The sequence below is a fragment of the Misgurnus anguillicaudatus genome, chromosome 16 (assembly GCF_027580225.2).
Source record: "Misgurnus anguillicaudatus chromosome 16, ASM2758022v2, whole genome shotgun sequence".
Taxonomy (NCBI): Eukaryota; Metazoa; Chordata; class Actinopteri; order Cypriniformes; family Cobitidae; genus Misgurnus; species Misgurnus anguillicaudatus.
Window position 1 is genome coordinate 33,204,641 of NC_073352.2, and position 20,034 is coordinate 33,224,674.

At 36.1% G+C, this 20,034-nt stretch overlaps 3 protein-coding genes across 5 annotated transcripts; 2 read left to right on the top strand and 1 right to left on the bottom strand.

Moving 5' to 3' along the window:
- Positions 1–176: 176 nt before the first annotated feature.
- Positions 177–2,159, bottom strand: eif1ad (eukaryotic translation initiation factor 1A domain containing). 2 transcript variants are annotated; one of them, XM_055178658.2, is made up of 5 exons: positions 2,004–2,159; positions 1,364–1,481; positions 1,162–1,270; positions 974–1,082; positions 177–735 (listed from the first exon to the last, which is right to left on the bottom strand). In XM_055178658.2, the coding sequence occupies exons 2-5, from the start codon at positions 1,448–1,450 to the stop codon at positions 474–476; spliced, it is 567 nt and encodes a 188-aa protein (XP_055034633.2). In that variant the 5' UTR covers positions 1,451–1,481; positions 2,004–2,159; the 3' UTR covers positions 177–473. The 2 variants fall into 2 exon arrangements, with proteins under 2 accessions (XP_055034633.2, XP_073710629.1); XM_073854528.1 differs by lacking the exon at positions 2,004–2,159 and adding an exon at positions 1,794–1,910.
- Positions 2,160–2,337: 178 nt separating this feature from the next.
- On the top strand, positions 2,338–8,261 carry tmco6 (transmembrane and coiled-coil domains 6). The gene is made up of 13 exons (XM_055178657.2): positions 2,338–2,607; positions 2,720–2,826; positions 2,919–3,028; positions 3,886–4,069; positions 4,154–4,258; positions 4,357–4,448; positions 4,559–4,675; positions 4,983–5,097; positions 5,459–5,630; positions 5,743–5,837; positions 7,104–7,271; positions 7,351–7,467; positions 7,627–8,261. The coding sequence occupies exons 1-13, from the start codon at positions 2,517–2,519 to the stop codon at positions 7,642–7,644; spliced, it is 1,491 nt and encodes a 496-aa protein (XP_055034632.2). The 5' UTR covers positions 2,338–2,516; the 3' UTR covers positions 7,645–8,261.
- Positions 8,262–9,765: 1,504 nt separating this feature from the next.
- dnajc4 (DnaJ (Hsp40) homolog, subfamily C, member 4) lies at positions 9,766–19,381 on the top strand. 2 transcript variants are annotated; one of them, XM_055178332.2, is made up of 8 exons: positions 9,769–9,915; positions 10,577–10,615; positions 10,751–10,880; positions 12,967–13,057; positions 15,617–15,786; positions 17,717–17,884; positions 18,466–18,552; positions 18,838–19,381. In XM_055178332.2, the coding sequence occupies exons 3-8, from the start codon at positions 10,789–10,791 to the stop codon at positions 18,932–18,934; spliced, it is 705 nt and encodes a 234-aa protein (XP_055034307.1). In that variant the 5' UTR covers positions 9,769–9,915; positions 10,577–10,615; positions 10,751–10,788; the 3' UTR covers positions 18,935–19,381. The 2 variants fall into 2 exon arrangements, with proteins under 2 accessions (XP_055034309.1, XP_055034307.1); XM_055178334.2 differs by lacking the exon at positions 18,466–18,552 and having other exon boundaries at positions 9,766–9,915.
- Positions 19,382–20,034: the final 653 nt, after the last annotated feature.

A 20,034-nucleotide genomic window follows, 5' to 3' on the forward strand; every position in this document is an offset into this window, starting at 1 on the left:
TGTTAAAATTATTTTTATAAATGTTTGTTACCTGTTTATAACTTATGTTGGTATTTACTGTAAAATAAATAATTGTGCCCAAAATGTAATGTAAACTTGAGTGAGTTATGTGCAGAAATTATGGGGTTTTTTTGTCAGGAGATTCATCTACTGTAAGAGTCATTCTGATAAATATCTTTGTGTGGTCAAAGCATACAAAACAAAGTTTATTATAATGCAATATTTACAAAAATCATTATACACAATCAGTTTCATTCACCAGGAGGACAGAAATTAAAGTAAAAATAATCTGTTAATTAAGTTTGAGAACACTTCTGAATGTCATCAGAGAGGAATCATTAACCGTAATTACAGCTTTGAAATTCAGTTCAGTCTCAGGCATCAATGTGGTTTGTCCAGGTATTTAAGCTCAAGGTTTATTACAGAAAGCTGCTCTTGGTCACTCCTGGATTAGATGTTTTTTTTCTGTCTGTCTACAAACTGTCTTCTGCTCTCCCATTACAAGCATCCTCTTCATCATCATCATCATCACTGCCATCATTCTCATCTGTCTCTTCCTCACTCTCGCTGTAGTGGACGGTAGCACGATTAGTGTTCACAAACAGATCGCTGTCGTCATTCTCAGAATCGCTGTCACACTCCGCCTCTTCCTGCTCGTTTTTTTCTTCACTCCTATCTGTCTGCGTTCCCTCGTTCCTCTCAGCGGATGTGTGAGATTCCTGGAATCCTTTTGGCCTGTGTGAAGTGTGAAAATACGGTTTACTGAACACATTTACAGCTTTTTCTTGAACAGATTTTAAAATGCATGATAAAGACACTACAGTTACAGTTTGGGACTAAAAACATAATGAGAAAAAATTCAGTTGTGAATATGATCGTTATTATTGTTAAACAAAGCAGAAGGATATTTTATCATCCTGAAACCGAAGGGTTGTATTTAGCATTTTATGTAGCTAAATCAAATCTTCCTCACCAGATCCCGAGTTTCCTCAGATACTGTATGTGGTCCCTGTAAAGTATGAAAGTAATTTCTCCCTTGACTTTTCCTCCTTCTTTTATGGGATCAACAATGACAAAGTCTCCTAAAAAAAGGCAGTACAAACCTTTTAGACACATTAAAAACAGATCGTCTGAAATCTAGAAAAGACAAAGCAAACGTACCTCGTTTGATCCAGATGTTCTTGCGAAACTTTGTGGGCATGCTGAGCAAAAACTGCTCGCCACTTTCAGTCACGGCTTCGTGGAGATTGTTGCCATTGCTACCCAAGACCTGTAACGTAGTAAAACAATGTTGTGGCTTTTAATCTTCTCAGTAGCTTACATATTCCAAAACTGTGTTTATAAAATTCAACTACATACGTACCCTCATAATTTGTTGGTCTTCGGTGGGTGTGACATAATCCCCCAGAACTTCTTTGACTACGTGCTTGCGTTTGGTTGCCTTTGACATGGTGGATGTAAGTATCTGAAAAGTGTATCACCTGAAAAACATTTAAGAAACAGATTTTCAAGGAGTGTATCTTCTTGTGATCATGACCACAGTGTGGATTTGCAATAACTTTGCCCAATTACAAATAAAAAGTGCAACCCAGTCTGTGAAAACACAGCATTTTTTGTGATTTACTGTTTACTAGTAAGGCCACACATGACCTATTTTCGTGATTTTATGACAGTGACTACTTTAATGCTCTTAAATCTCATACTTAAGTAACTTCTGGATTTCACAGACAAGATCAATTATTATGTAATCTTTTGACTGTCTACAAACCTTATCACATAGACACCAAACTTACCATATTCTAATAAAAAACATCCACACAATAACAGGTGGTCACCTGTACCAATGAACATTATAAAATAGTATATTTAGAAAACAAGTTAGATGACGCATCTCTCATCGCATGCTGCATTGACATGTGGCCTTCGTGCTGCGTTGGTTAACATAAATTAAAAGCTCCTCCAACGTATACATTTATTTATATCGTAATCGCAGAGTCACTTACCTAGAAAGTGTATATGGAACTCTGAATATAACCTGTGTGTTTTTACTAATTGCATTGAGATAAATTGCGAACGTTTACTCGAATCTTCTTTACAGAACAGTGTGAAGCGATAGAGCGTGAAAACACTGTGACGCCGGAGGTTTACTATTTCAAAATAAAAGCACAAATTAAAGAAATTAAAGTAATGTTAGGGGAACTGAAACACTTCATATATAGATGTATGTATACAAGCATTTTATCAAAGGGCCTTATGTGCATTATATTCACAAAGAAAAAAAACATTCACTAGTTCAAAAAAAGATGTTTTGAATCGATACTCTTATTTTGAAAGGATCCGAACGCAGGTCGCGGCCGGTGTCACCCAGGCGCAGGCTGATGATGACAACAGAGTTTAAATTCTTCCTTCTAAAAATCGTATTCTTTAGTTTTATTAATAAATTAACGAATAGATCATGAATTATTGCATTAATCTAGCTGTTTTTAAAAAATAAATAAAGTGATTTTAGCGATAAAATGTGGAGACTGAAAACCATCAGACATAAAGCATGTCGATCTGCCAATGATTTGGAGGAGTTTAAACATAAAAAGAGAGAATTTGAGAAAGGTATGTTTGTGTGCACGTGTTAACACTACACGTGCAGTAGGCTATTTTATCCGGTTTGTGACCCCAATAATGCAGTCTATGTACATTAATAAATGTATTTATTTCTCCATAGCTCTTAGGCAGGCGAGAAGAGACAGACAGCTTATCAGTAAGAGACTGCTGCAGAATGAAGATGAAGACTGTGTGGAGACAGACTCTGTCCATCTGTCATCTGAACAGGTCAAATTTTATTTTTGCCATTCATGCATAGATAAAGAAGACTGTTGCTGTTGTTCAATGAACAGTTGTTTTTATTGTATGTATGACATTAGGTCAGAGAGATGATACGTGGCATCCAGTGTGGAGGTGAGGAGAAAGCAACTCGTCTTGCATCTCTTAGAAAAGCTCTTCGAAACCCTGAGACCCAACTCACTTTCATCAAGTATGACTTCATGTGACTAGTCTATATAGATGTTTTACATTTTATAGGGCACCTTTTATGCAAAAATCCTCTTTTTCAAGGTGTCGGGGCATAAATGTGCATTAGCACAAAGACAAAAAATCCACCCACTCCTTTTTTATTTCGCATTAAACCACAGCAGTCTTATTAGACATGCTGTTTTGATTTTCTTGTTAATGTGACATCACACTGATAAAGCCCCACCCACAACCATTGACTGACAGTCCTCCGTTACCATAGTTACGCTGTCTGCCATATATCAATAGTGAGATACTATTGTCTTAGACCAGTGGTTCCCAAACTTTTTCAGCGTGCGGCCCCCCTTGCGTATGGTGCATTCCTTCGCGGCCCCCCAAAGAAAATATGTGACAAAAACTGTTCTAAAACTCAACATTTTAATAAAAAAAAACATTAAATTTTACAAAAAAGGAGTGATTTTGGTTAGTAGCCTTATTTTTTTTAGGTTTAATTACACAGAATTCATGAGAAATTAATGTATTTCATAAAATGTCATAAAACTGGGGCCCCCCTGGCACCATCTCGTGGCCCCCAGTTTGAAAACCACTGTCTTAGACTGTATTCACGTAACTTAAAGCGCTCACTGTCTCTTTTTGTAAGGGAGTGAGGAGCAGTAGCTCATTTGCATTTAAAGGTACAGACACAAAACTGGCACGTTATGACATGCTATAATAAATGATCTTTGGGATATTTTGAACTGAAACTTCACAGACACATAGTGGGCTCACCTCAGACTATTATTACTAATTATCTTGTAAATAGGTGCCCTTTAAAGCTATATTTCAGCTGAACACTATTAAATTGTGTTTTCTTGTCTACAGGTCAGAAAGCAGCATGCATATGTTGATCGGGCAGCTTAGTGGTCATAATGCCCAGTGTCAGCTGGAGGCTGTTCGCTCTCTTCATGAGCTGTCTCACTCTCCTCACCCCAGCGTAGGTCAAGCGTGTCTGTCTGCCAGCCCGTACCTCCTCACGTACCTCTCCGGTCAGAGCCCGAAACTGACGGTCAGTACCTTACCAGCTCTTTGGTCAATATTAGAAGAACCTCATCAAGTTTTTTTTCTAATTTATTTGCATTTTTATCTTTAGGAGCTCTGTTTATACACTCTGGGAAACTTGTGTCCTGAGAACGGTTTATGCAGAGAGAAGCTTCTGGCTCAGGGAATCATTTCGGCATTGGCAAACTGCATTCAGGTTAGCACATTTAACTTCCTCTTCAGTATTAATTAACTATCTGTATGAAATATGACCTGGACATGTTTTGGCCAATAAGATTTTCTTGTTTCTTTTAGAGTCAAAAGTATAATCTGGCTGTGGTGGAGGCTGCCGGCTTTGCCCTGTCTCAGCTGCTACAGGACAGTCTTTGTACTGACAAAATTATACTGTAAGGAGGAACCAATGTGTTTCATTTACATTTTGTGTTTGTTAAAAATATATAATTTTTTGTGTTTGTCTATCACAATGCGTTTGTGCTATGTTGTATATTTTACCCAGAGCAGTTGTGGATTCAGGAATAATACCGGATTTGATCTCCGGGTTGAATCCAGATCGTGACTTTGGCTTTGGACCAGCAATTGAGTGTGCGTGGTGTTTACACTATTTAATTAGCAGGTGTGGCAGAAATTATTTTTCAGAAAATAATGTGGTTGTTTTAAACTTGTATAAATTACTTTGTACTGCACAAAGTAGACAAAGGAAGATATTTCGAATAATGTTTGTAAACAAACAGATCAGGGGCACCATTCACTTCCATAATATTTTTTCTTACCGTGGCAGTCAGTGGTGCCCCTGATCTGCTTTATTATTTTGTTGTCTTCAAAACAATCTGATGAGCATGAGCAACGTAATTGCACTTTTATACACTCATTCAGAGAGGTTAATGCTTAACTAAAATATGACTTCATGTTCTGGTTTGCAGTAATTTGGATAGCAAGGTGCTGGTGACTCAAGGGGCTCTTTCACAGTGCAGTGCTGTTTTAATAACACTAGGGGGCACCGTTGCTAAAGGAAACCTTGAGGATGGACTTGAACTGGTGAGCTATTGCAAAGCCACTTTTAGTCACATACATAGTGTAAATTTGATAAAAATAGTAACACAGAAATAAAGACAAATGCACAATATTCATTTAATAATTTCATCAAAATAAAGCACCCTCACAAACGCAAAATGCATTGATTTTTATTGATAATAATATGCTAAAATTTATTTGACTTTGGACAAAATATGTCTATAAAATATGTTTAACATTATTCAGTATTCAGTCCTTAAGCGTATTAAATTACAGATTCAGAAAATGTTTGCCTCTTTCATTCCAAGCTTATGTGGTTCATGATATAACCGTCTCAATCTTCTGAGTCACACCTGCTTCTCTTCTTAATTTTCGGACTTTGCAGCTCATTTGGCCTCTCCTCCGTTGCCTTGGTAACCTGCTGGTCAGCGAAGGGTGTGATGTAATGCCGGAGGACACGTGCCTTCTCGCCGCGCTGTGCGTCTTCAGTCAGGCTTATTTGCAACCTCACATAGGTCTGAGCAGAGAGAGCCTGTGGGTGCTCAACAACCTCACAGGTGTGCAGGGCACCCAACCTTTTCTTATTCATGACATCCAAAGAAAAAACAATTCTGTCATTACTTACCAACAAAAATCTGCTTGCACATATTCAAAACATTTTATTTTTAGCTGGTTCCAGTGGATTCTGCTCTGGTCTTGTGCTCCTCAACTTGGTTCCTATGTTAATCAATCTTCTGTCCTTCTCCAAAGGAATCAATTTAATGGTAAGCAAGTCATCTGCTATCTAATAAACAAATCACTTCATTGATGAATGTATGTGATGGTGGAGAAATCATTGCATGTTTGAACTTAAATTAAAATTAGACACTAATTTTGGGAAGCATGTCTTTCCAATTCCCTAACTGGGTAATTCTATGGAAAAGTCAATTTTTCTGTCCCTAGCCTTTACAGAAATATTACACTTGAAAAATACTTTAGGGTTAAACATTTTTATATTTTAAAATGAAACAATATGTCATTTGAACAATTACATAATGTGTCCATAACTATCAAATATATGATGTAAATTACATTTAAAAAACTAAATGCTGAATAAATATTATAAAATATATAATGAAAGTAGTGGTCCCCTGGAGTTGTGTCACTGGTGTTACCATTTAACAAAAAAAGCTCTTATTTTTATATAAAAATCACACTGATGACATCACTTCCTTCTTTCAATTTCCTGGAGATCTATGAAGACAAGCCCATGATAAATCCACTGTCTCTTTTCAGTTATTAGAAATCTTTTCATTTATCTCATGATTTCATATGAAGCTTTTAGTTTAAGTCACTGGTGTGACCTCCTTTATTGTTTGGGAATTGCAAAAAAACTAGAATACTAATGGATTAAACTACTTAGTTTAGTGAGTATACAATAATTGACAATATGTGGTTAGATACTTTGCAGCAGCAATTTTATAAAATGCAGTTTTCATGAAAATTGTCACTGGTGTTACCTTCCTTATGGGTAACACCAGTGAAGATCAGTAACACCAGTGACTGGTCATTTGTTGTGTCACTGGTGTTACTATGTTTTTTTTTTCTTTCACATTAAATAAAATCTTTTCACATGTGACATGATAATTTTAAATGCATTGAATTCTGCTACACTTAAGAATTAAGCTTTAAAGCTGGAAAAAATTACAAATAATATTTCATAAACACCTTTAATATTGCTAAAGAATTAAGGTAACACCAGTGACAAAAAAAGTGTATGCAGTCTTTTAAGTACATGCACACAAAAAATAAAAATCATTAAGCTGTCATTTATGTACTCATAAAGTCAAAGAGTAATCTAATAATGTGGTTTAAAATGTTAGAACAAGAAATCAATTTTAAGACATACCAAAAGTGGACATTTCTGTAGAATGACCCAATTATTGTTATATCTACTTGCTTTAATTTTCATCAACGTATACATTTGAATAACTTACAGTACTGTACCCAAGCTTAACTTCTGACCAATCATGCTCTTTATTTTATGAAAGGTGCTAAGAGTTTTGGGTAATATTGCCCATAATGGCCCAGAATACTGTGTTCGGTTGACTCAAGCTGGGGTGCTCAGCGGCCTTTGTGCCACGCTCAAAATGGCCGAGCCGGAGGTGGTTACTCTAAGCCTGGAAGTCCTGCACATGTTGGTGTCCAGCAGCCCACAGGTCCTAATTTCTCTTATGGTTAGCTCGGTCACACTCGCTCGACATGCATGGTTAACTGAACCCGTCCTGCACTTGACAGGTGATTGAGGAGTTCACCCGGTTGAACGGTGTTCCTCTACTGGAGGTGATTCAATATAACAGTGAAGCAGAACAGCGTGTCAGAGCTGCTTATATTCTCGATAATCATTTCTCTGAGGTCAGTGTTACCTTTGCTTGCCCTCATGCATGCACTGAAGCACGGGACATGTTATAAATAGATTTCCATTTTATAGCCAGTGTGGTGTTTTTTATAACTGTATGGACTTATAGCAAAGCTGCTGTTTGTATGAATCTCATTTCTTTTTCTGTTTTAAAGGTGGAACATCTTTCGTAATAACCTATCGGAGTCCAACCACAGAACAGCAGAAATGAACTGTTGATGTTTTTTAAGACAATACTCACAGTTAGATGCATTTTAGCATTTGCAAAATTATTCAGGTTCTCTGGTTTTCTAAAGCATCCTGCAAGTACGGCTCATACTGTATTTTTGTATATGGTAGGCGTATTCATGTTTATTGCTACCTGCTGTTCCCATAGACCAGTAGACACAAAGTGCAGCATATTCTGTAAGTACTTATATATTATATTATATTATAGTAAGTGTTATTATGAATTCTGCTATATGTATATTAATTATTATATTAAGTCAAGTTTTATTGTCAATTCTGCTATATGTACAGGACATACAGAGGACTGAAATACTGTTTCCCTCATACTCATGGTTGAGACCCAACATAAGACAAGTGTCGACCGCTAAAAAAAATAAGATTAAACAAAATAATAAAAAATACTAAAGAAAAGAATGAAATAAGTATACAAAAATACAATTTATATTAAATTATATTATACAAATGTAATGTATTATGTAATATTATACCTAGAATTAACAATTAACACTGCTGTATTTTTTGTAAGTCATAATAAAATAATGGGAAATTCCTTCAAACTTCTTCAAATTTGTTTCAGAATTATTGTCATTTATTGTCATATATGGACCTAAGTCACACGGGTATATTTGTAGCAATAGCCAGCAATACATTGTATAGGTTAAAATTATCGATTTATGACAAAAATCATTAGGATATTAAGTAAATAATAAAGATTTAAAGAAACATGTCTTATTAAAGTATTTTCTAAATTTCCTACTGCAAATATATCAAAAATGTAATATGTTTTGCTAAGGACATCATTGTTCAACATCAATGTTTTGTTTTGAATTTTGCACACTCAGATTCCAGATTTTCAAATAGTTGTCTCTGCCAAATATTGTTCTATGCTAATATAATAATGAAAAGCTATTTAAAGGGGTCATATCATAAAAATCTGACTTTTTTCCATATTTAAGTGCTATAATTGGGTCCCCAGTCCTTCTATCAACCTAGAAAATGTGAAAAAGATCAACCCAGTTTTGGTAAACCATTCTCTGCAAGCATGTGAAAAAATAGGTAATTGAAATCCCAAATATAGGTCTTCTGTGGAACAAAAAAGGGGCGTTTCCCAATTTTGGGGTGTTTTCAAACTTCAGGGATTAGACGTTTTTAACCATCCAAAAAAGTACGGAACCCCTAAAAGCCATACATCATTATTTTTTAACACCTAGTTCAGTTTGAAGACGCCCCAAAAATGGGAAATGGCTCTTTTTGTTCTGCAGAGTTCTCCTTCTCTTGAAATCTGGCTCCCCTTGTGATGTCAGAAGGGGATAATACCGCCCCTTAATCTGCACTATCCATACCACAGCACTGCCATTTAGTGCAGAGATCAGCTCATTTTTGCTCACACCTACAAATTGGCAATTTTAAGATGCTATAATAAATTATCTATATGATATTTTGAGTTAAAATACATACTCTGGGGACACCAAAGATTTATTTGAAATCTTTAAAAAGTCTTGTGAAATGATTTGTAAAAATGGACCCTTGACTGATGTTGTAGGATCTCTATAAAATTGCAACATTTGCTGTAGTAAAAATAACTGTGGTATTTTTGCAGGAGCTATTGTGGCATGTTTTGTAGTTGTGTTCATAATTACTTTCGTTTAATATTTTATTGCAGTTACATTTGTGCAGTGTTCATTTTTTTGCAGGTACATCTGGAGTCCAGTCATATTTTTTCAGCTTTTTTCATATGGTTATATTTTTTTATTTTAATAATCTGATACTCATCGTCGTGAATCACAAGTCAAGATGTTAGTCCTAACAATATAATGTTTTCTGAGATAAATGTCTTGTATAGCTAATAATTATTGTTGTCCGAGTTTGACACTGACTACTCGAGACAACAGAAATCATGATTTTCAGCTATATAAGAAAACTTTACGGAAATTATTTTAAATATGGTATATCCTGTATTATTTTGTGATCCATGACAATGATTCCCAATTTAAAAAAAAATACGAAATAAGATTAATTTAACTTTGGACAACAAATGTGCCTGCGATTATAAAATCATCCACATATCATGTAAATGAAGGGTTAATGAAATGAAAACATGCCGCATACAGCTGATGTCTGAAATGAAACACTTTGTCCTTTATGTAACCGACCGGAGTTAACGTGTTATGAAAGCAGCAGTGGGTTGGACATCAGAATGTGTGTCTTTCACTGAGGTGATATGATTATATGACATTAATCAGCTAAATTATGACTCGACGATATTAACACCGCGCTAAGTCAATGTTTATGTGCTATGCTACATGTTACAAACGGGACTTTGTTGTTGTTTTAGCATAGCGGCTAAGCTAATAACATCTTGTTATTATCGCATAAACTGTTACAAAACAAACTGTCAGACAGCTTAGTAAACAATTTGTTATCGTTTTAACATAGTGTCTTATTTGTTATAGTAAGAGACTTTTTAATGTTTAATGAATGGCTGCGCTAGCAACTTGCTAACTTAAGTTCTGGTGACATCAAAACTATACTGGCAGTCAGTGTCCTGGTGTTTGTTTTTGTGCTGTGGTTGGTCAGATTAACATTAAATGTGTTATGTTTATAATGTTTATGTGTGTGGTTGAACAGGTAACAGGTGCATGACACATAACTTGTATGTATGTGTGGTTCATATTTTAACAATGATTGTAAGATCTACATTAAGGGGAGGTGTGTGAGAAAACAGCCTAATAAAGAGTTAATGTCTATGCATAACTATATCAAGGTGTAGCTAATAGTTATTAAAACTGAATTAAACATTAAAATGCAATTAAAGTCCAACATATAACATAAACCTGTCATGTATTTGTGTGTAATATCTTCTATGTGTCAATTCAGGAGTACCCAGGCTGCATTTCAATGGGACCCCACTGAACGGTATGCATTCACCATAACATGCATTGAACGTGATAAATATGCATCACACAAATATAAAGCATGCATACATCATGTGCCATTCAAAAACAACATACTTATACTATTGTCAGTGTTAATTTGTCTCTTTTCCCTTAGATTCGTATCTGTATAAAGTTTATTTCTGAGGGACCATCATGCAGTTGGAAGCTCAGCTGCGTTTATGTCAGAGTTGTCTTTGGTACTGTAGGAGTTACCAGCGCCTGATCTCACTTTCTACTTTTCACAGGTATCACAACCAAACTACTTCATTTCATGTACATACGAATCCTTTGTGCAAGTTGCATTGCTCAGTCAGATACTTCTTCTTCTGCTGAATCTGGCTTTATTGATTTGATGCTGAGTTTATGACTGCAGAGTTTGTGCTGTTATGTGGGACATTTTATGCATATAGGGCTTATAGAGGATCATTTGTGACCCTGCCTGTAAAATCCAGGTTAATGGTGCAGTGTGTAATTTTTAGAAGGATCTCTTGACAGAGATGCAAAATAATATACAAAACTAAATTATCAGGGGTGTATAAAGACCTTTCATAAAGAACTGTTATGTGTTTATTACCTTAGAATGAGATGTTTTATCTACTTACACCGAGGGTACCCTTACATGGAAGCCGCTATTTTGTGCCGCCATGTTTCTACAGAAGCCCTTAACTCTTTCCCCGCCATTGACGAGATATCTCGTCAATCAAGAGAAAACGCTTCCCCGCCAATGACAAGTATTTCCGTCTTTCCGCAATACCGCTATTATCCACTATTATTCCGCAACTTTTTAAACCCGGAAGTATTGCCCTCTGGCAAGCTGCTGCATGTCCGTGTCTGTTTTAAACATCGCTCTGAATGGGATCTCTATGAAAAGTCTGTTACAAAAATGGAATTATCTCAGCTTTTTGCTCAAAATGTGGTGTTTTTTGCAAAAACCTACCCATATTCAAAAGCTGATTACAAAAGAACTCCTGAAGGAAGGATGAAACTGTGTTTTTTGTTTGAAAGCAGAAGGTCTGTTCTTTCATTTGATATATTGTATGTTTATATATTTAAAGAAGAACATTTTCTGGAAGGCATTAAACTTTGGTGAAAATCATGAAAAACGCTGGCGCTGGCTGGCAACTTTTTTTATAAATGCTGGCGGTGAAAGAGTTAAAGGAATAGTCTACTCATTTTCAATATTGAAGTGTGTTATTGCCTTGGCTGGGAGTTGTTGATGCATCCCTCTATCATCTGTGTGCGTGCACGTAAGCGCTGGAGCGCGCTGCGACGCTTCGATAGCATTTAGCTTAGCCCCATTCATTCAATGGTACCATTTAGAGATAGAGTTAGAAGTGACCAGGCGCATCGGCGTTTTTCCTGTTTGGGACGAGTGGTTGTGCGAGCAAGTTTGGTGGTACAGAATGGGGCGTGGCGCTTTTCTGGGCGGATTTGGGGGAGGAGCTGTATTTTATGGCGTAATAGCACTTTTGGGAGTACTTCGACTCGGCGCAGTAACACCCTCCCTCTCCTATTATGAGAGTGAGAAGGGGGGCGGACTTTTCAGGCGAGTCGAAGTACTCCCAAAAGTGCTATTACGCCATAAAATACAGTTCCTCTTTTAAATCCGCTTAGAAAAGCGCTACGTTTTATTTTGTACCACCAAACTTGCTCGTATAACTACTCGTCTTAAATAGGAAAAACGTTGATGTGTTTGGTCACTTCTAACTTTATCTCTAAATGGTACCATTGAATGAATGGGGCTAAGCTAAATGCTATCGAAGCGTCGCAGCGCGCTCCAGCGCTTAAGTGCACGCACACAGATGATAGAGGGATGTATCAACAATTCTTAGTTAAGGTAATAACATATTTTAATATTGAAAATGAGTAGACTATTCCTTTAACGGACAAACCTTTTTACTAAGTTGTCTCCAACGATGACATGTTTGTCTGGTGGCGGCTGCCGTAGCTTCTCTATGTGTTTCAAAAGCAAGAGGTGAGCAGTGGACTGAGCCGTATGTTGCAGTTCGCAACCTCACCACTAGATGCCGCTAAAATTTACACACTGCACCTTTAAAGTCTTATAATCTAATGATGAGATTAGGAACATCAAATTTCGATTTCACATTCATTTTTGACATGGCCTTACTCAGTCAATATTAAAGATATTTTTTATTATTTATTATTAAAAGGTTATTTTTTTACAGAATGTACTTTATATTACGTAAAATAATTTTATGAAAAAAAAACACAAAAAATGACTTTAGCTGTGTTTTCACAGACCGGGTGACATTGAGTTGTTTGTTACAATTGAAGTAATTTTGTTTCATCCTTGTTTTGGGTCTTTATAAGGTCATCAGCAAATTACTATGACCTTCTCGGAGTGAAACCGGACGCCACATTGGATCAAATAAAAAATGCCTTTTTCGACAAGTCCAAAAAGGTTTGTTTATCTCTGGTTTACTTCACATGAACACGTTCAAGCGTTTAAATATATTGATTGCGTCATTTGCCGGCTTTAATAAGAGGAAGGCTCCTATTTCCCGGACAGGGTTTATATTAATCCAGGTCTAGGACATTTAAGTAGTTTTTACATACAAAACAATACTGTTGTGCATCAAACAATGTCACTGAGATATGTTAAGATATGTCAGTGCAAGATGTTTTTACATAAAAGCAGCTCAAACATGCATTTTAGTCTAGGACTAGGATAATCAAAAATGTTTTTTGATTTGAGTAATTATACAACAAAGTTATGAGTTTTAATTTTATAACGTGCTGTTTTTGTTGCACCGTAAACAGAAAGAGGGTAGAAATGGCTTTTGTTTTGTTATTTTCCACCTCACCCCTAGAGGGAGCTATTTATATGTGGCAGAAGGACTAACCTCCAATAGAGGGTATGAACATGACGTCACCATCGGCAAGAGGGACTGGGGTTACGCCCACTGAGTGGCAAAAGATAGAGCGGCAGCATTTGAGTACAGCGTGACATTGACTCAACACGGTGAAAACGTGTCAAAATGGGAAAAGGCTGTTATGCGATAGACTGTACTAACAGATTAACAAGAATTCGGAGTTATCGTTTTACAGACGATAAGTTGCTAGGGTCACTATCAAGCAGAGGTTTTACTTTCTACTTAAAAGTATTTTTCAAGTATTTGTATTTTATCCGTGTTTTTCTTTGGAAAACATACATTCCAAAGTATACTATCATAATTTTTAATCTATTACATTTCATAAATACACGTGTTTGTTTTACATTTAATATTTAAGTACATTAACGTATATTTACTCAAGTAAAAGTACACAATTTAAATGTAATTAGGTATTAAGTAAATTTAAATTTGCAATATTAAAGAATACACAGTATGATTATATGCTTTAGAATGTAGTGAAGTAAACATTTTCAAATAGAAACATCCTAATAAAGCACAGATGCTTGGAAAATTTAATTAATGTAACTAAGTATTGCCCACTTCTGTTATCGAGTCCAACTAAACTTAATTTAAGCTGATAATAGTCAGTTTTACTGCCATTTTTGCAGCTGCCTCTATGAAAACCAGCCATTTTGTTGCACGTTTTACCACTCAACCGGGCGAGCTCTCGCATGGTCACGTGAAAAAGTGACGTCAATGCATAATGCTCTATACTACAGCTACAGAAATGAATGCTTTTCATAGCATATATATATTAAGGTTTGTAGTTATTTATTGACGTCCCTGAGCATGTTTATATTTTCATTTTTAGTGAATTAATTGTATTATATCTTCCTGAACCCAGAGAGTAAATGTTTAAAGGGGACATGTCACAAGACTTTTTTAAGATGTCAAATAAATCTTTGGTGTCCCCAGAGTACGTATGTGAAGTTTAGCCCGAAATATCATATAGATAATTTATTATAACATGTTAAAATCGCCACTTTGTAGGTGTGAGCAAAAAATGCAAATGAGCTGATCTCTGCATTAAATGGCAGCGTGTGTGGTTGGATAGTGCAGATTAAGGGGCCCTTCTGACATCACAAGGGGAGCCAAATTTCAATAACCTTTTTTTTCATTCTATTTTTTCATTCGCTTGCAGAGAATAGTTTACCAAAACGTTACTTGGTTGTTCTTTTTCACATTTTCTAGGTTGATAGAAGCACTGGGGACCCAATTATAACACTTAAACATGGATCCTTTAAAGATAAAGGAACGTGAAGTGGGTCTGTGTGTGGAGAAAGAGTGAGAAACTGTTGTATAATTGAATGTATGAAAGAGACAAAAAGTTTGTATATGTATTTTTGTGAGGAAGATGAGTGTGTGTGTGTGTGTGAGAGAAAGAGAGAGAGAGAGAGAGAGAGAGGAGATGAGGGTACAGGCAGGGAATACGGGTGCTTTGTTTCCGAGTCAGAAGCAGATAAAAGTTTTATGATTGATGTGACATCCAGAACAAGTGAGAGCAGAGAGGTGAACAGGTCACGATGAGGACACATGCCATGTCCCATTCAATAGATATGAGATGTATGAGACATGATGCCATTACTTCATGATTTTAAAATGTAAGGTATTTAATCAACATTATCAACCCTTATTTTTTGTCTTATTGTGCAAGATTTATTATTATTTCAATGAAAAACTATGTTGTAATCTTTGTAATTACTTAAAACTACAAAACTACTAAAGTAATACAAAACTAATTCTCATTCTGGCGCGGGACATCCATAACACATTCCTGTAGTTGAACTTGTTAAAAAATGGCCATAACAACGCCAAGGTCATGGATTCGATTCCTGTGGAATGTTCAAACGGATAAAATGTATAGCTACATTGAATGCGCTGAGCATTCATGTTGACACTAGAGATACCAAATCACTCTTGTGCAGACCATGCACCATAGTTTGTTTAAATTGTGCATCTAGTTTTTAGTGTGAGTGGTCTCGTCATTAACTAGCATTTGACATTTAACTAAATCTAGAACAGGGTAATAACTGTTTATTAAGCATCATTTTTCTCTACTACTTTAGATGCATCCAGACAGTGACCTGTCTAATCCTGGTCTGCACAGTCAGTTTGTGAAGCTGAATGAAGCTTACAGGGTGCTGAGCAGAGAAGGTTCCCGACGGGACTATGACCTCAAGCTGAGGTATCAGTACGCTGGAGGTCAGGCCTTCGGGTCATCCACGTACAGCCCCAGGTGAGCTGCACCAATAGGGAGCTTCACAGTCTTTTTTAGATCTTTGACCGTGAGCTCAAACTGATAAAACTTAAGTCATTTGACAGATATTTATTCAAACTGAGAAGCACATTTAGCTTTTGATGTGTGTATATTTGTTAGTGAGAGTAACACGAGGGGCAACCTTCCGATCTCTCTGATGAAGCCAATACGGAAGTGATTTAAACTGCAATTCATCGACTGGCCACTAGAGGCTCCAAAAGGAAGTCAATTTCCATAGACCTCCATGTTAAAATAGCCAACTTTACAGTAGAAAATTATGTGTTTACAGCCTGGTAAAAAAGTGTTTTGGTCTGTGTAGCTATTTTTGCCCTTCATGACAACTATGAGGGGGTGAATTTTTTTGTAACTCATCCGTTTAATGATATTAAGCCTTAAAGTTCTGCATAATTAAGGGCGTGGCCAGTTGAGTGATGGTTGAACAGCCACTGCAGTCACTAGAGGCAAGCTAGGGGGGTGTGGTTTCAGCGACCAGTCACCTCAGCTTCCCCCCCGTCCCGCCTCTTTACCCATTTTCGGATATCCGGGAATGATGCGCGGTGACGCGCGGCCAAGATGGGGACGGTAGGAGACGCCTACTTTAAGCTTCAAAAACGATCTTCAGAAACCTATGCGTGATGTCACAGACACTACGTCCATCTTTTTTTTTTACAGTTAATGGAGTAACACAATACTCAATGAGAAAAAACTGATAATGAAATCAATTATTTGAGCATTAAACAACGGGTCATGGAATTTTAAAATGTCTTTACCAGACATTGAAAGTCAGGGAATTTTACATATTTTTATCAAATTGTTTGTTGCTTTAAATTTTACTAAAAACAATTTCAGTTTAGCAGTAAAATAAATCCTTACATAAAGATTAAATTGGTGTTAAATAAATTCTATTAATGCTCTCTCTGGAGCATTTTTGTCACCATAATGTTTGTTCTAAGCTTTGTTTGCAATGGTGGATCGGCTACTTTTCTTCACCAAATTTTTTTAATGTACTGTAAATGTTGTCAAATCAGTGCTGCCCTGATGGCCTGGTAGAGTAATAATTTGAATAAGAAATTATTTGTATTGTGTAGGTCACAATTATTAAAAAATGATTTCATATCACCACAATGATTGCACATCTCTTTATAAAACACAAGGGGGAGCTGCAGCGCCTGTATAAACAAGACCTTATCAGATGGTGCTCCTTAACCAGGAATTCCAAATTTAGGGAAGTGAAGGATGTTGTTCTTAAGGATCTGTAAGGAATTTTTTTTTTTCAGCCACTACAGAGGATTGGCTACTATTTGATTTTGATTGCATTTTTATTTTCAGTTATTTTTCAGAAACTTTATTGTGTTTATTTCTTATGAAAAAGATAGATTGAAAGATAATTATTAAATAATTAAATATTTTATGTGTATTAATATTTACTGCCAGGTAAACCTTGCAAAATATTTCATTTAAATAATTGCAATAATTAATAATTGTGAAAATTATTTCATGAACAAAAAAAGAATGTATGAGAATTAAATGTCAAAGCAATAAACAGTCAATTAATTGTCATAATCGACACAATTAGTTAGACAATTAACCGTCAGCCAAATTACATAATCGTGACAGCCCTATGAGTATGTGTCTAACACTGCCATTTTGAAAATGCGACCTCTAGTGGTAAAATCCTACATATTGTGCCTTTAAAGTAGCTATGAAACGATTTGAAGGAATGTCAATTAAATATATTTACTCATGCGGCAAGTAGCTGTGTAATAAGCAGGGTAATTTCATCAAGCTGGTTGTTTTTGTAAATAAAGACATATTTGCTATTTTTTGCTTACCAAGCGTAATTGAAAGAAATGTTATTATTTCTATGTTTATGTCTCTTTCTCTCTCTGTCTCTCTATCTCTCTCTCAGTGGAGAGGCATCAGACAACATACGATATTGGGAGCAGTTCAGACAGGCCCAGCCTCAGGAGAACTCATCCGAGAGTTGGGAAAAGAGAAAGAAACGAAACATGCGATTAGTTGGCTACTGCGTGCTTACCATGCTAGTCAGTATCTCTGCACATTACTTTGGGTTCAGGTGAGACCTTGAACATACACGCTCTCATCTGCACATACTATCAACATCAGTATGCGTGAAAAATGTTGACCGGTCGTCATAATTATGTGAAAGATAATCGAAATGTTTCAGTGCTGATAACAAGTCAGTGTTTTGCAACTGTTTATATGAAATCACGGTACAAATGTTCTCTGTTTTTTCTTCACTTCCTGATGAAAACACGATAGTAATGGTGCTTTGTTTTTCAAGCACGTTTCGTCTGCCCCAGTGCCAGACAAATCCCAGTAGAGCGCGTCCACTGGTTTCCCATAATCCCTGATGTTTAGTTATCCTTTCCAGTATCGGTGAAATGTTTTTACACCTTGAATTCTGCCGACAGAAATTAAGTATCTTCTCTAAACAAACACTGCTCGGTTGACGCATAGCAGAAGTGCGCTTGAAATGTTTTGAAAAACGATCCCGTTTAACTGCCTTGTCGGTGCCCTTTCTAATGCGACCCCAAATTTATGCCGGCACCTTGTGGATGTCTGTTGACCCCTTCAAATATATATGTTGGCAGTAAATCTTCTCACCTTTGACCTTTGGGTTGTTCTGTCAAGCAGGAAACTGGAAGAGGTCCACAGTAACTTCATGGATGAGAAAGACAGACTCATCACTGAGATCTACAATAAATCCAAAGAGCAAGCCAGGTTGGAGCGCTTTGAAGTTGCCTTCATGTTTATGTTGATCTGAAGCTTGTAGATTTTGAAATCACAAGGGAAACATTGTTAAAGGAGTTGTTGTGGGATATGGTTTGATGAGTATAAGTTCAGCACAGCGCCGCAGCCTGGTTTTGAGATATTATTTGATGTCAAGCATCCATAAAACTGTTACATAGAAGTGCAATGGCAAGCACCCATAACACCTTAGCAACTATTCAATTTTTTTTTAAATCTACTTTTGTTGATCATGTTTCTATCTGTTATCTTCCTCAGAGTGAACGGCTTTAAGAAACAACAGGAGATTTTGAGACAAAAACACGCCGAGTTCCTGGAGAGATACAAGATCCGTAGCAGCGGAGAAGAGAAGTGAAATGAAGAAAGAGAAACTTTATGGTCTAGTTCACCCAAAAATGAAAATTCTGTCATCATTTAACCCTCATGTTGTTTTAAATCTGTATGAATTTCTTTTTTCTGATGAACACAAAAGAGGATATTTTAATAAATGATGGTAAACACACAGCTGATTATGAATTCCATCGTATTTATTTTTCCTACTATGGAAGTCAATGGTTACCATCAGCAATCATTTATTAAAAATATCTTGGTGTTCAGAAATGTAGATTTAGAACAACATGAGGATGTTTTCATTTTTGGGTGAACTATCCCTTTAATAATATTTTGCATTTATAGTTTTTAACTAATTATTTGATACTCAATTAAGTGCCATTAAATGAAGCTGAATCCATACAAAGGATCAGATTGTTACAAAATGTTATTTTCGTATGTATTTGAAGAGTTTGGTTCCAAAACGCGATAAGCACCATTTTAAAAAAAATTATTACCGGCAAAATCAGTATTATATCTGATCAGAAATAAAAAGTTAATTCATAATTTTATGCAAAATCCGATATCCGCCATGTTATCTTTTCTCCTTTTTTTCCAAAACCGTGACAAACGCCAGTCCTCCTTCTCTGCAGAATGCAATAAATCCGCTCAACAAATCACAGCGCACCATTACTCGCATTGTAAACAATAATGACGGCACAGATTCTTAGTTTTCCTCATCTACTTTGTACTTCGTGATCAACAAACAAACAAAAACAAAATAGTAATTTTGTTGGCATTGATAAACCTGTGGTGGTTTTCTGTGACGGGAAAGAAACGTAAGCCATCAAAATCTAATACTTTTAACGCACTCAGGCGAAGGAAAAATGGCGGATTTTGCTTGTTCTCCCGACAGCGTCAAGCTTCTGTCATGCTAACACATTGACCCCAGAGGATCTTATGAAAACTTTACACTATTTTACTCAAAGTCAACAAAAATCGAGCAGGACCAAAACATTTTACAGCTGATTGCTGTCAAAAAGTTCATCGACAACTAGGGCTGTCACAATTATGTAATTTGGCTGACGGTTAATTGTCTAACTAATTGTGTCGATTATGACAATTAATTGAAAAAGTTTTATTGCT